Below are 14,553 nucleotides of genomic sequence, written 5' to 3' on the forward strand. Positions count from 1 at the left end.
TTCCAGGTTGAACTGGCATTTTGTTCCTTTTCAAAAGCTTATGGTGGTAGTTGTGCTTCAGCAGACATCCTTTAAGAGTAAGTTCCCTCAAAGGAGCTATACAAGTGTGTTCAGTACAGGGAAGGAAATTGACCTAACCAAACTTCTCAACCCCACCCGTTTCCTGTTTAACTCCTACAGATTTAGGAATTGAACTTCATGATTTTATGCACTGGGTGACTGGGCTAGTAGACTATCCAGTTTTAAAATCTATGCCATGTGATATTTGACTTTGACTAGACAAGATATTTACAACTGACTAGTTGACCACTTTTTCTACTAGCTAGGACTGAAAAGTACTAGCCTCCGTCTAGTTTAATTTCCATCTCTTCCGGCTGCCAGCTATGTGTTGCTGTTGTATCCTACCCATATATGATTTTCCCTGCAAGCCTCAAGTTTTGAAATTACCAATATTTATTTACACAAAAACAACCAAACATCTGCCGCAACATTTATTTTTCGGCGTATACAAAGTGCGGTGTACCATTCAGTTCCATAGCTAAAATTAAATCAAACCGTCAACAAAAAAACTAAACATACATTACATGCAAGCATATCGTCGCTAGGCTGAAATCCACAAGGTAGATGTCTACTTTGTGGTTCGTAACAGTTGTAGCAAACTTTGTGGCAAAATGACCCCAACAGCACGGAAATGTTTGTAGTTTAAGTCAGGTCTACAGAGAGCGCACAAAAACATACTTTATAATTCGTCCCATCACAGATTGAGCCGTTAATATCAGTACACCCAGAATTAAGCACTTCAGAACACTACGTGTTGTGGTAGCATTGCAAATATACTCTGCTTTTTTGATTAAACATATAATCCTAAACTATCTCCATAACATGTCGAAGATGTTCTTGAAAAATGCTCTACTGTACCACGCACACCTTCCACTCCTACCAGGATAGACACTACATATCTTTCAATCACAGATGAGCAAATTGCTGATTTATTTTATATTTAACTAGGCGAGTCAGTAAAGAATCTTATTTACAGTGACAACCTACGCTGGGCCAATTGTGCACTGCCCTATGGGACTCCCAATCACGGTTGGTTGTGATACAGCCTGGAATTGAACCAGGGTGTCTGTCGTGGTGCCTTGCACCACTCGGGAGCCCACTCTCGAAGAAGGCTTGTGATTGGACATCTGGGCATGGGATGGTTATAGCTGCTACCTGACCTGGTTTAAATCCCAGTCTGTCTGCTGGATGTCAACACCAGATTAACCCTGGCTGTCTTTCAATGTGGGTTGATCTTATATGTCAATGGGATTGACCAGCCCCCTTAAATGCACACAGTGAGCACCAAAATGAATACCTACCCACCCGTGTCTAAGTGTAAAGTTAATGGAACTACCATAAATAAAGGAAATGTCTCTAAACTGAACATACCTTTGCTCCAATATCCACACTAACATACCACAGAAGACAATATACACCCCTAGTCTTTTTTTCACATTTTGTAAAAATGAAAAGCTGAAATGTCGTGTCAACAAGCCTAAATAATTTCATGAGTAAAATGTTTTATTTTACAAGTCACATAAGTTGCATGGACTCACTGTGCACAATAAGTGTTTAACATGCTTTTTGAACGACTACCTCTTCTCTGTAATCCACACACATTTATCTGTAAGGTTCCTCAGTCGAACAGGGAATTTCAAATACAGATTCAACCAAAGACCAGGGAGGTTTTCCAATGCCCCGCAAAGAAAGGCACCTATTGGTAGATGGGTACATAAAAAAAAAAAATTAAAAAAAAGCAGACATTGAAAATCCCTTTGAGCATGGTGAAGTTATTATTTACACCATTGATACACCATCCAAAGTGTATTTAAAACGGTTAAGAGGCTACGATAGGAGAAAACTGAGGATGGATCAACAACACTGTAGGTACTCCACAATACTAACCTTACTGACAGAAGGAAAAGAAAGCTTGTACAGAACACAAACATTCCAAAACATGCATCCTGTTTGCAATAATGCACCAAAGCAAAACTGCAAAAAATTTGGCAAAGAATTCAACTTTATGTCCTGAATCCACAGTGTAATATTTGGGGCAAATCCAACAACCCGTTGCCAAGTACCACTCTTCATATCTTCAAGCATAGTGGTGGCTGCATCATGTTATGGGTCTGCTTGTCATCGGCAAGAACTAGGGAGTTTTTTTTTAGGATAAAAAAGAAACAGAATAGAGCTAAGCACAGGCAAACTCCTAGAGGAAATCCTGGTTCAGTCTGCTTTCCATAAGACAGTCAAATTCAGCAGAACAATAACCTAAAAAAACAAGGCGAAATGTATACTGGTGGTGCTTACCAAGACAACATTGAATGTTCCTGAGTGGCCTAGACACAGTAGACTTAAAACTGTCTTGGAAAATCTATGGCAAGACTTGAAAATGGCTGTCTAGCAATGATTAACAACCAACTTGACAGAGCTTGAAGAATTTTAAAAAATTATGTGCAGATAATGTGCAATCCTGGTGTGCAAAGCTCTTAAGAGACTTAACTAGAATGACAAACGCTGTAATCGCTGCCAAAAGTGATTAACATATATTGACCAAGGGGTGTGAAGACTTATGTCAATGACATATTTCTGTCATATGTCAGCTTGGAGGCAGGTAGCCTAGTGGTTAGAGCGGTGAGCCAGTAACCGAAAGATTGCTGGATCAAATCTCCAAGCTGACAAGGTAAAAATCTGTCATTCTGCCCCTGAACAAGGAAGTTAGCCTACTGCTCCCCGGTAGGCTGTCATTGTAAATAAGAACTTGTCCTTAACTGACTTGCCTAGTTAAATAAAATATATTTTCTTAAACATGTTTTCACTTTGGGGTATTATCTGTAGATGGGTGAGAAAAATATATATATTTCATAGATTCTAAATTGAGGCTGTAACAAATGAGTATGAATGTTTTCTGAAGACAATATATCATGACTGAGCAACAGTTACCTTATACCAGTAGGGGCCACTGAAGCAAGACCAAACCTGAAAGACGAAACTGACAAATACTGTATTTACAACTGGAAACATTTTTTCCACAGCAACTGACAGAGGTGCTCTGTCTTTGATAAATTTGCTCTCAGCTTAACATCCCAACTATCGCAAAATTTCATTTGAAAAAAAAGCACACCAACCATTTTGTGTTATGAGTGGGAGGAAGTCATGCCAGATTTGTTTCATACAAATGTATGCAACAACCAGTTTTAACCAACAAAGACCTATGAATGAACATATAGGTCAAGTATTTTATCTTAACGTCACAAGACATACTTGACGTCATAAACAGACAGTACAGAGGTGTATAACAATAACCCAACGTATGATTAACTTTCTACATTGGTATTCTTCTTATTCATGCAAACGGCACACATTCCTAACATAAAACTATATATATTCTTATTTCGCAACGTTCTTTCATTCAACAACTTTGTGGGAGGAGTCTTAGAAAACACAAATCATCCGCAACTTAAAATCCCATGAAGATAGGAAACCTATATGATTTATACATTAGGCTTTATAGTGGGCGTTTCCACCACTGGAGGCTGCTGATGGGAGGATGCCTCATAATAACATCTGGAACGGAGTATATTGGCTGGAATGCAGTTAATGGATTCAAACACATGAATGTGTTTGACACCACTCCACCCCGGTCATTAGTATGAGGCGTCCTCCCCTCAGCAGCCTCCACCCTTGCAAAGTTTGCTACAATTTCAGAACTATAACTTGAACCAAATTCAAAAACTCACTTCAAGAAATCTAGAAAAATAGTTTTTTTTTTTTTTTTAAACTCAAGAATGTCAAGATTTCAGTCGTACCACAATAATTTATTTGCTTTCGCGGCGGCTCACATGGTAACCATTACATTCTATCCATTTACACAGTTAGAGCGGTAGAGTAGGCTAAGTGTAGCCTGGTCCCATACTGTATGCACTGTAAGCAACTCTTTACATTTCTAACTCTTCTAACCTTGCCGTGTCAAACACGACACCGAGAAGAGTTGGCTACAGCACAAACTGTACGATACCAGGCTACAGTACTATAAGTACCCTGCAGTAGAAGAACAAACCCCTGTCATGTTTCACTGGTCTTATTTCCTAGTGGACCACAACAGTGCTTAAGACCATTTACCTTGTTAGGGGCGACAGTGTTGACGCTGTCACCAAACTATCCATCCATCTGAACTGGCATCTCATGGCAGAGTGTAAGAAGCAACCTGCCTCCAAGTCTCAGCTTAATAGTAAGCTAGAAATGTCGAGAACAATAATGCCGATTATGGAGGCTTGTTCTGAGAGATCTTTCTCATGCCTCTGTTCAGACATGATATTAACTAGCATTAAACTAATGTTACCCATCATAATATGTGTTTGAAAGACCTGCAATCTGAGGATGGAGCCACCAAAATAGCTTTCAAATAAACCCCAATTTCCATTCCCACAAATTAGAATGAATATATATCCCCCCCCCCCGACACAATTCAATCCAAACTGGCTACATAATATTAGCCAATGAAACAATCCCCAATTCAACAAACAGAGTCCTAACCCAAGGGGTATACTACAAAACAGTTTCAACTTTGATAAACAAACAGAAATAACTTGTTAAGTCAATTAGACCAAGCCCATTTGAAGTTATTTCAGGATATCTAGGCAAGTTAGTTGGCCAACTCCTTGATCATGCTTTAAAGTATACCCCTCTGAACAGTACTACTTATAAACGGCTTACGTGCAGCATAGGGACCATATGAAGAGACTGGTTTCATCATCTGAGGTTTAACTGGTATTTGGATGATCCTGTATTCATTGTTAAACCCCCATACTAAAGTGGTTGATTTTGCATTTCTACTTTATCAAACACAATTACACAAATAAAAAGTACAAGAGAAACATATCGATTGATGAAACCGGGACTCCAGAGACGCGATGTTGAATCAATCACACAGCGACATGATCACAGGGGACATGGTCCATATCTGAAGCGCATATGAATTACATATCCTATCCTCTTCTGCAGTATGGAATCTTAGAATTATATACCATCTGTCCTAAACCCTCGAACCCATGACCAGACTTAGTCAGACTGAGGAGTCCTTAGGAGTGCCTCTGGGTCAGAGAGGGAACAGTAGAGGGTATATCCTAGCTCATCCACCTCCACTGGCGTCAGCTCACAGAACAGGTTGACTTTGGGGACCAGGGCGCAGGGGAGCCTCCCAGCCTCTAGGTGTCCCACTAGAGAGCGGAGCAACTGCAGGAAGCGGTCAGCCAGCGCCTCCTGGGTCCAGTCGCCCTCCTTCTCGCTCAATAGCAGTATGGTGTTGGTCAGCTGACTGGCCGACAGGCGCGCTAGGGCCGGGTTGAGCTTGCACACGGCTTTAGTCACCTTGAGGCAGGCACAGCGGCAGCCCCCGTCCTCTTGGTCCAGAGCCCGCAGGCGCGCAGTCTCCGCCACACGGAAGCTCTGCCGCCACAGGTTTTCATGGCGCTCCGCAGCCAGCCTGTGTGGCTTGGCGATGAGCGAGGCACCGTCGTCCATCACCAGCAGAGGCAGGAAGTCCACGAAAAGAAGGCGGTCTGTCTCGTACTGGACCTCCAGGGTGAGCGTCTCAGAAGGAACCACCGGCCGGATCACGTAGTCCAGAACACTGCCGATGGCCGGCCAGTTGATGGAGCCCGCCACCAGCTTCTCGAACACCTCCAGGACAGACTTGGGGGAGAGGTAGCCACCTACCATGCAGCGGTCCCAGTAGCTGCTGCCTCGGGGGAAGTATTCCAGGTTCTCCCTGCGAATCAGCCAGAAGCCCGGAACGTTCATGATGGTGTCCTCCCCGGGGACTGACGACCACAGGTTCTTCTCCAAGGTCAGAGGGACCATGAGCTGAGCGTGATCCGCTGTCACCACCTGAGAAAGAGTGGGAGAGAGTCAGAGAGCACATGGTGTTACTCTTGTAAAACCATAACATTTTCAAACCCAGAGACAGGCACCGAGGTAAAAAGCATTGTATGTGGTCACAACACTCCTAAGCAAATGGCTTGTGAAGTGATATCTTTACCCTTTCTACCCTCATATTACCTGCAGGTCGTCGTAGAGGCTGCCGCTGAGGTACATCTCTCGGAGAGGCATGTCGGGCAGCTTGGCGTGCAGGAAGATCCTCAGCTCTGCGCAGATGTCCAGGGCAGCCCGGCGGGCTGTGGCCTGCTCCTCAGCGGGGATGGCCACACGCTCCTGGTAGAACTCCCACAGTTTCTCCTGCAGGGAGAGGCGCATCCTGGCCCGGAAGAGGTCGGTCTCACCTGCAGCGCTACGTCCCCGCCCCGCCGCCCTCCGCATGCAGTCTGAGTTGGATACAGCCACGACAGGCAGAGGTTAGGAATGTGCAGGTATGGGTTATCGCATATAACCTTAATAATGAAGTAAATCAAATATGTTGAAAGGGCATGGGAGTTAAATAAGAACAAAAGTAAGACTATTGGGTGACGACAGGAAATCCAACCCAACTAATGGGAACACGTACCACGAGAGGGGCTGCTTTACAGACTATCCTCTCCTACAGAGAGTAACCTACTACTAAAGCCAGAAGTACACCACACAATTTATTTTTAGTTGTTGAGATCAGACACGTTTCGTTTTTGTTTTTCGCGAGACAGCGTGGTATGGAGAATCCTCACGACCAAGTGAAGAACCTTGTAGTGTGTGACCCCCAGCCTCCCGGTTTGTGCCACATCGTTTAGCTTGAGCACTAATACACGTTGGGAAGACAAAGAAACGACACGAAAGGCGGTCGTTAAATGAGAGAGCCTCAGCAAAGTTACAATTTTGAAAGTTGTGTAGTGTACACCCGGCATAAGAGAACCACCCAAAATACCACAGACGTCGAGGTATTTTTTAACTTTATAACACATATCTAATGGAGCTCAATAGAAACTAGCCATTTGAGTCTATTTAGTGGGGTTTCTACTAACAAAACTATAGGGTCGTTCCATTCAATTTCAATAGCTTTGACCGCACCCTTGTGATTTGAACAAAACTTTCCATACATGTATGCCCATGGTAGAAGTGGGCAGAAAATAACTTGCCAAAACATTCAGGAGATAGAGGTGGCCAAATTGTGATCTATGACGCATACCATGAGACAGACACTGAATGTCTCGCTCTCTTGAAAAGATCAAATGGCTCAGTTTGATATAATTTAAAGGCTTACTAACAGGATTGTCAAACTATTTGGTCATTCCTTTAAAACAAAAAAAAGAATGGTTTATGTTGAGACCGCCATCATTTGAGACACAGCATGCACTTTAATTTTTATTTTTATTTTACCTTTATTTAACCAGGCAAGTCAGTTAAGAACATATTCTTATTTTCAATGACGGCCTGGGAACAGTGGGTTAACTGCCTGTTCAGGGGCAGAACGACAGATTTGTACCTTGTCAGCTCGGGGGTTTGAACTCGCAACCTTCCGGTTACTAGTCCAACGCTCTAACCACTAGGCTACGCTGCCGCCCCACATAATAGAGACTAGGTGTAACTAAAAATGGGAATAACATTGACATTTCTACTTTCCAATTGGTTGGAGGTCCACACAGAAAATATTGACTTGAATGGGGAATATCAGTTGTTTTAAATGACAAATGTCAATCTTCCATACGAATTCTATTAAAATCATAAATATAGATAGAATCAAATCTAATGTTGTTTGTCACGTGCGGACGAATACAACAGGTGTACAACAGACCTTACAGTGAAATGCTTACTTACAAGCCTTTAAACCAACAATACTTTAAGAAAAAAACGTGTTACGTAAAAGATGTAAAATAAAAGTAACAAATAATTCAACAGCAGCAGTAAAATAAATATAGCGAGGCTATATACAGGGGGTACCGGTAGAGTCAATGTGCGGGGGGCACAGGGTAGTCGAGGTAATATGTACATGTAAGTAGAGTTAAGGTGACTATGCATAGATAATAAACAGTAGCAGCAGTAAGATGGGTCTGGGTAGCCCTTTGATTAGCTGTTCAGGAGTCGTATGGCTTGGTGATAGAAGCTGTTAAGAAGCCTTCTGGACCTAGACTTGGCGCTCCGGTACCACTTGCTGTGCGGTAGCAGTCTATGACTAGGGTGGCTGGAGTCTGACAGTTTAGGGCCTTCCTCTGACACCGCCTTGTATAGAGGTCCTGGATGGCAGGAAGCTAGGCCCCAGTGATGTACTGGGCCATACACACTACCCTCTGTAGTGCCTTGTAGAGGCCGTGCAGTTGCCATACCAGGCAGTGCTGCAACCAGTCAGGATACTCAATGGTGCAGCTGTAGAACATTTTGAGGATCTGAGGACCCAAAGCCTAATCTTTTCAGTCTCCCGAGGGGGAATAGGTTTTGTCGTGCCCTCTTCATGACTGTCTTAGTATGTTTAGACCATGATAGTTTGTTGATGTGGACAAAACATTTCCATTTAAAATGACATTTGATGGTGGGTAGACCGGCGGCCATCTTCATGGTAGTAATTGGAATGTAAGATGTCAATTCAATTACTTTCAATGGTGTAAAAGCTAAATTGCAGCTGTCTAAAGGGATAGGTCCATTCTATGAATTATACTTCTATGATTAAAATGACACCCACCTGGTATTCAAGAGTATACTGTGTCTCAACCGATGGCAGGCGCAACACATACACCTCAGATGATATTCATTAGGGTCTAAGCGTCAACATAGATTTAGTTAAATTTTTGCCTGAGTTTACATGTTTTTAGATAATTGAAATTGAACATTATACATACTTTTCCTACAATTTATAATAGTTTGGCAACCCTGGTTTCAAGCTTTTAAACTATATCAAACTTAACCGTTCATCTTTTCAAGTGATGAATACATGGACATCTCATGGTATGCTGGGATATGCAAAAATTGGTCAACTTTGAGCCCCTCCATCTCCTGATTGTGTTGGCATTCAGGTCCAAAAAGTAGTTTTCTGATCACTTAAACCATGGGCAAATATGTATGGAAAGTTTAGTTTAAATCAAAAGATGTGCGGTCAAAATCTGGTTGATATCAAATGGAACGACCCTATAGCTTCCTACAACAAGCACAGAGTCAGTAGCATCACCCACAATACAGGAAGTACAGCCATCCTGACATCAGCCATCCTGTCGTCAATAGACACAACCAAGGATTAGAAAACACTGCACAGAGATGAGGTCAAACCATCTGAAACACACTACTACCCCACTGTGACCACCTGCTACATCAATCCCAAGTGTTACTGTTCAGGCCTCGCTCTGAGGCAATGCGTGTGAGTGTGAGCAAGTGAGAGTGTAACAGGCGTCCCTATAGCTTCCATGCTCACCAGTCCTTACCGGTACTTGATCTCGCATCCTCTGCCCTGCCAACACATGTAATCGTCCTGCTTGACAACCAGTCGCACCATCGAAAAAGTACCAATTTGGCAGTGCCGTCACGCTGTAGGGTGAGCTAACGGCACGATTGTAACTCTGCTAAATGAGCAATGTTGATAGTTGTAATGCGAAACATTGTGTGTGACACCCTAAATATATTAGTGTACCATACCTGGTTCAAAGGAGTTGGAGGAGGTGGGTAGAGTCTGCAGTGACCTGCTCACTGTTGACCTCATGTCGTGGTTAAGTACCCGTGGTGACGAGCCCATCCAGCTTGGTTCTTCCCAACTCCTTTTCCCTGATGGTTCCATCTTAGTAGGGCTGGTCGGAGCACTTATGGCACGGTCATACATCTGAAAGGAGATGGAATTGAAAAGCATATTTGTCCATTAGAGTGTTTCATGAAATGGACAGGTCTTCCACTCGTGGTTAAAAACAGTAAAATTACTGATGTAGAGATCAGATGCCAAACAGTGAGAGGTGATCACATTTAGCCTACAACTGAACTGGCACAACGGACAAAGAATGTACATAATAACATTTACAAGAATAGAATTGCAATGATCTAACTTAAAGAATGTCCCACTTACTCTTTTGACTGCTAGTGTTGCAATGCCAAGCATGGCAGCTCCTCCGACCCCAAGCACAAGCTTGGCATTAGAGAGCAAAAAGTCAACGGCCGTGCCCATGCCGTTGTCATCCTTCTTTCCTTTACGGTCACCGTTCACTCCCGCCATTCTGTCTTTGTGAATGTAGCGTTAGAAAGGGAAAATGATGAGAAAAGAACAAAGTACTGATTCAGACGTAAAGAGTCCTGGGTTCCTATTACCATAACTCAAGGACTGTGTACCTTTTATTATTAAAATATGTATTATTAATTTATGAGAGCAAAAGGATAGATGGTCAGTTAAATAGCTGAATAGTTTACCTGTTAGTGATCTGCCACAAGCAGGTGGTGTTGGATGGTTGAGTCTCACCTACATCAGCCCCCCCAGTCTACTGCTGAGGAAGAACTGGCCCCTCTTCAGTGCGGCCTCCTTGTCACTCGGCACGGTCAGAGCCTGGCAGCGGCGGAACTCGCCGGCCACGGCGCGCCGGTAGTAGTTGCGGTCTGTGTACTGAAGGTGGCACCCTGCACGGAGCAGTGCTCGGTACAGCTCCAGCACCGCACTACGAGACCAGCCGCCCATTAGGGATGCACATGGAGATGGGAGGACTCCTGTGAGGAGAGATAGGACATGTATTTATTTCAATAGAATAGGTAATCATTAAACAAAGGGTAGAATTAGCGTAGATTTTCAAACACTGTCACCTAGGCATCTGCAACTGGTGAAGTGGAAGGACAACATGGATCAAGTTAGGCTATACTAATCCTGAACAGTAACTAAACTACTTGATACGATTGGGCATATGTAGCTCGATGACCTTTGTGGATGACGAGAGATGAGACTGGTCATTTGTTGCAGATGTAATTTGTGTAACGTCCCAACAGGAATCTGTTCCAAAAATAACAAGGTTGCCAACAAACAACGCATACAAAGTTGTACAGCGGCAGAATAAGATACCGGATAGGGCGTGGGCAATTTTAGTTACGTTTTTCACTCACGTTTATAAAAAAATTAAAAAAACGTCTATCCTCGCTCTGGTAGCCTATGAACAAACATTAAGAATAAGCTACGTGGTGAGTTAGTTAGCTTGGTGAATTGATCATGCTACTTTGTATGCGTTGTTTGTTGGCATCCTTGTACTTTACGAGGTTTCTGGAACAGGTTCATGTTAGAACCTTCCACAAATGACACCCACCCAGCAGCAAATCAAGTTAATTTGCTAACTATCTAACATTAGCTATGGTACGCAGGTCTAGTCTGCATGCAGCCTAGCCGTGTCAGACCAGAGCAACACATAAGATACACCAAAGATACTGAAATAGTTAACTAACCACTTTCATCTGACATTAGCACTCGTCCAGCAGAACACCCCTTAGCAATTTAGCTACCAAACGTTAGCTGCTGTTTCCCGTGTAGACTATACGATAAGTGAGCTAACAATTAGCTATACTAGAATAGCAAAACTAGTACCAATCGTATTGTTCCCTTTGATTGGCTAATATTATTTTTTTTTATCACTTAATTCTAGCCTAGCTAGTGAGCTAACGTTAATTAGCTTTTTACAGTAACGTTAGCTTCTGAACGATGCTGACCTTGCACATTGAGGAGCTGATACTCACAATCAATTGAATACAAATATACGATATTGACAGAACAACATTTTACATCGTCAAGGGAGAACGCTGAACTTACGTTTGAGAAACGATTTCAAAGGTTTCTCCTTATAAGTACAACAGACACAGTTCCCCCTCGCTTCGGGGTCAGAATGACAAACCGGAAGCTATTGGCTACTTATTTTTGCACTGGAATTACTACATCCGGTTTGAACCATTTTTATGGTTGAGAAATGTGACATTACAGCACTCAGTCTTATTTAGCCTACAAACCTATACACCTTTCTATGATGGAATACATTTTTATATAGAAGTCTAATAAGGAAACATATGTGAATAAGATCATAAACCAATGTAATAAGACTATATAAGTAGAGTAGAGTAGGTTAAAGGAGAGTAGAGTATTACTTTATTAATCCGAATTTAGGAAATTGTTTTATCACCTATAGCATCATCACTGATTACCAGGACAAGACAAGGATAAATGAAACACATATAATAAAACAAGCTCATATTAATATGTACTATATTGGTTAAGTTTGTGAGCAGCTAAGATTCGACACAATTCCTTGTGTAATCTTGGGTTAATAGAAAGTGAAGCTCATTTAGTGTTTTATTGCCCTCTGTATGATGACCTGAGACATGTTCTGTTTGGTAAAATTGTTGGTGCTCACGCATGAAGTGTTTGATTACAGGATGAACACAGGTTGAAGTTCTTTTTCACAATGTGAGTTTTTCTTTACATTGCACAAATTATTTTCCTGGGGTGGAGAAGTGTATTGTTTGTGTAGAGAGACAAGGTGAAAATTGTAATAGCTAAGTGTTAAATGCATTTAATTTGTTTAATGTAACAATTTTGTTTTTTGCACACCTACTTGACACTTGATGTCGTGTCTTATAAGCCCATACGGGCTGGGCACCATGTTGCTGGTGGTTTCAAGTTTAATTTGTCACATGCACAAGTAAACTGAAATGCTTAACTTGCAAGCCCTACCCAACAGTTCAAAATAAAATAATATAACTAATAACAAAATATAAAAAGTAGTTTTTATTGTTATCATAAATATCTACATTGTTAGGTAATTGAAGAAACAGTTACTTAGGAATTACACTTAATTAAGCAAAGTGCTTTCTGAAATTGGGGAACCAAATGCCATTAAGTGGTGAAATCTCACAACTAGCTACCTAAGCAGCTTGCATACAATCACAAAATGTTTGTCTCCATTAGGAATGTCAGAGTATTTTGTCTGCTAAATTACCTTTAGTGAAAATAAGAAGTCCCATTAATCTGCGTTGTCATTAATCCTATGCAAAGGCTTACAATTAATTATATTCTTTCAAAAAATAATAATCTTAAACAAACAGAAACATAGCCAATGCCCCACATTTCAGCGAGATACCTTTTCATAAACACAACTCCAAGGTAGCCTAGTGGTTAGAGCATTGAACTCGTAACCGAAAGGTTGCAAGTTCAAATCCCCGAGCTGACAAGGTACAAAATCTGTCGTTCTGCCCCTGAACAGGCAGTTAACCCACTGTTCCTAGGCCGTCATTGAGAATAAGAATTTGTTCTTAACTGACTTGCCTAGTAAAATAAAGGTAAAATAAAATAGAAAGACTGACAAAAGGAGAAATGTTGAATACTTATGTCTAAAGTAAAATAAAATGTTAAAATGCCAACAAATCGTATCTGATTCATAAGAAAAATGTACAGCACAGTTATGTCTAAGGTGTGTCTATCTAAGGCTGGTGAGGCCTACTTTGGTTAGGGAGTCTCGGGCAGCTGAGGTCAGGGGGGCTTCGGGCATCTCAGGTCAGAGGGGTTTCAGGCAACTGAGTTCAGGGGGCTTCGGGTAGTTGTGGTCAGTGAGTTTCAGGAGCAGCACTAGTTTTGATGAAAGTGAAACTACATATGTTAAGAACAGTTCCCACTAAGGGGGAAAAATAAGTAATGGGTTTTACTATGTATACAATAAGAAAAAAAAACATGCATCAGAGTATAAATATAGGTGTGAAACCTCAGGAGGCTCATCACACATCTTTGACACCTTGACTGGAGGTAAAGTATGGACATTTTTTGGCAATTTTGCTAATTTACTGAAATAGGAATGTTTAATTAACTAGGCAAGTCATTTAAGAACAAATTCTTAATTACAATGACTGCCTACCCCGGCCAATCCCTGACGACGCTGGGCCAATTGTGCGCCACCCCGTGGGACTCCCAATCACGGCCGGTTGTGATAAAGCCTGGAATCGAAACAGGGTCTGTAGTGACGCCTCTAGCACTGAGATGCAGTACCTTAGACCGCTGCGCCACTCGGGAGCCCTAGGGATAAGATAATACAAATATTCCCTGAGCTATTCCAATATTTCACAATTGGATACTATTGGTCATAATCAAGAATACCAAGGAAATACTTGTATAGTTACGTCACATGATTGAATGTATGGTGGTCTGTATTAGTAAATCAACCACAGAAATCTCACATTACATTTAGCCCTATGGCCATAATGATGTTGTTTGTGAGTCAGATAATGTTAGTCTACCTAACAGAACTTCACAGGTAACCAAGTTACTGGCAGCAGTGATATCTGTAAAAGTGTTTTTGAATATGGTTTAAATTGTGTTAAATCGTTGGGGCGGCAGGTGGCCTAGTGGTTAGAGTGTTGGACTAGTAACCGAAAGGTTGCAAGTTTGAATCCCCGAATCTGTCGTTCTGCCCCTGAACAGGCAGTTAATCCACTGTTCCTAGGCTGTCATTGAAAATAAGAATTTGTTCTTAACTGACTTGCCTAGTAAAATAAAGGTAAAGTAAGAGGTAAATTGGGACGGCATAAGACATTGCGAGAGACAGCCATTACTAATTTAGCCTCATGCCTCTTATTCTACTGTTGCTACAAATCTAATTATAGAGA

General features: G+C 41.8%; 2 protein-coding genes across 3 annotated transcripts; both read right to left on the reverse strand.

Annotated features, from left to right (window-relative positions):
• Positions 1 to 1,542: 1,542 nt before the first annotated feature.
• Positions 1,543 to 10,153, reverse strand: LOC118384374 (mitochondrial dynamics protein MID51). The gene is made up of 4 exons (XM_035770853.2): positions 10,007 to 10,153; positions 9,589 to 9,769; positions 6,103 to 6,365; positions 1,543 to 5,931 (listed from the first exon to the last, which is right to left on the reverse strand). Exons 1-4 carry the CDS (start codon positions 10,151 to 10,153, stop codon positions 5,104 to 5,106), a joined length of 1,419 nt encoding a protein of 472 aa, XP_035626746.1. The 3' UTR covers positions 1,543 to 5,103.
• On the reverse strand, positions 10,016 to 10,606 carry LOC127929982 (MIEF1 upstream open reading frame protein-like). 2 transcript variants are annotated; one of them, XM_052518573.1, is made up of 2 exons: positions 10,394 to 10,606; positions 10,016 to 10,154 (listed from the first exon to the last, which is right to left on the reverse strand). In XM_052518573.1, exon 1 carries the CDS (start codon positions 10,604 to 10,606, stop codon positions 10,394 to 10,396), a length of 213 nt encoding a protein of 70 aa, XP_052374533.1. In that variant the 3' UTR covers positions 10,016 to 10,154. The 2 variants fall into 2 exon arrangements, with proteins under 2 accessions (XP_052374533.1, XP_052374532.1); XM_052518572.1 differs by having other exon boundaries at positions 10,016 to 10,158.
• Between the last annotated feature and the right edge of the window lie 3,947 nt (positions 10,607 to 14,553).

The sequence above is a fragment of the Oncorhynchus keta genome, chromosome 5, assembly GCF_023373465.1.
Source record: "Oncorhynchus keta strain PuntledgeMale-10-30-2019 chromosome 5, Oket_V2, whole genome shotgun sequence".
NCBI lineage: Eukaryota > Metazoa > Chordata > Actinopteri > Salmoniformes > Salmonidae > Oncorhynchus > Oncorhynchus keta.

Coding starts and splice junctions, on each gene's coding strand:
- LOC118384374 (XM_035770853.2), bottom strand. CDS start 10,153: ATGGCGGGAGTGAACGGTGACCGTAAAGGAAAGAAGGATGACAACGGC. Junction 9,770..10,006: donor CAACACTAGCAGTCAAAAGA/GTAAGTGGGACA, acceptor ATCTCCTTTCAG/ATGTATGACCGTGCCATAAG. Junction 5,932..6,102: donor GCCTCTACGACGACCTGCAG/GTAATATGAGGG, acceptor ACTCTTTCTCAG/GTGGTGACAGCGGATCACGC.
- LOC127929982 (XM_052518573.1), bottom strand. CDS start 10,606: ATGGGCGGCTGGTCTCGTAGTGCGGTGCTGGAGCTGTACCGAGCACTG.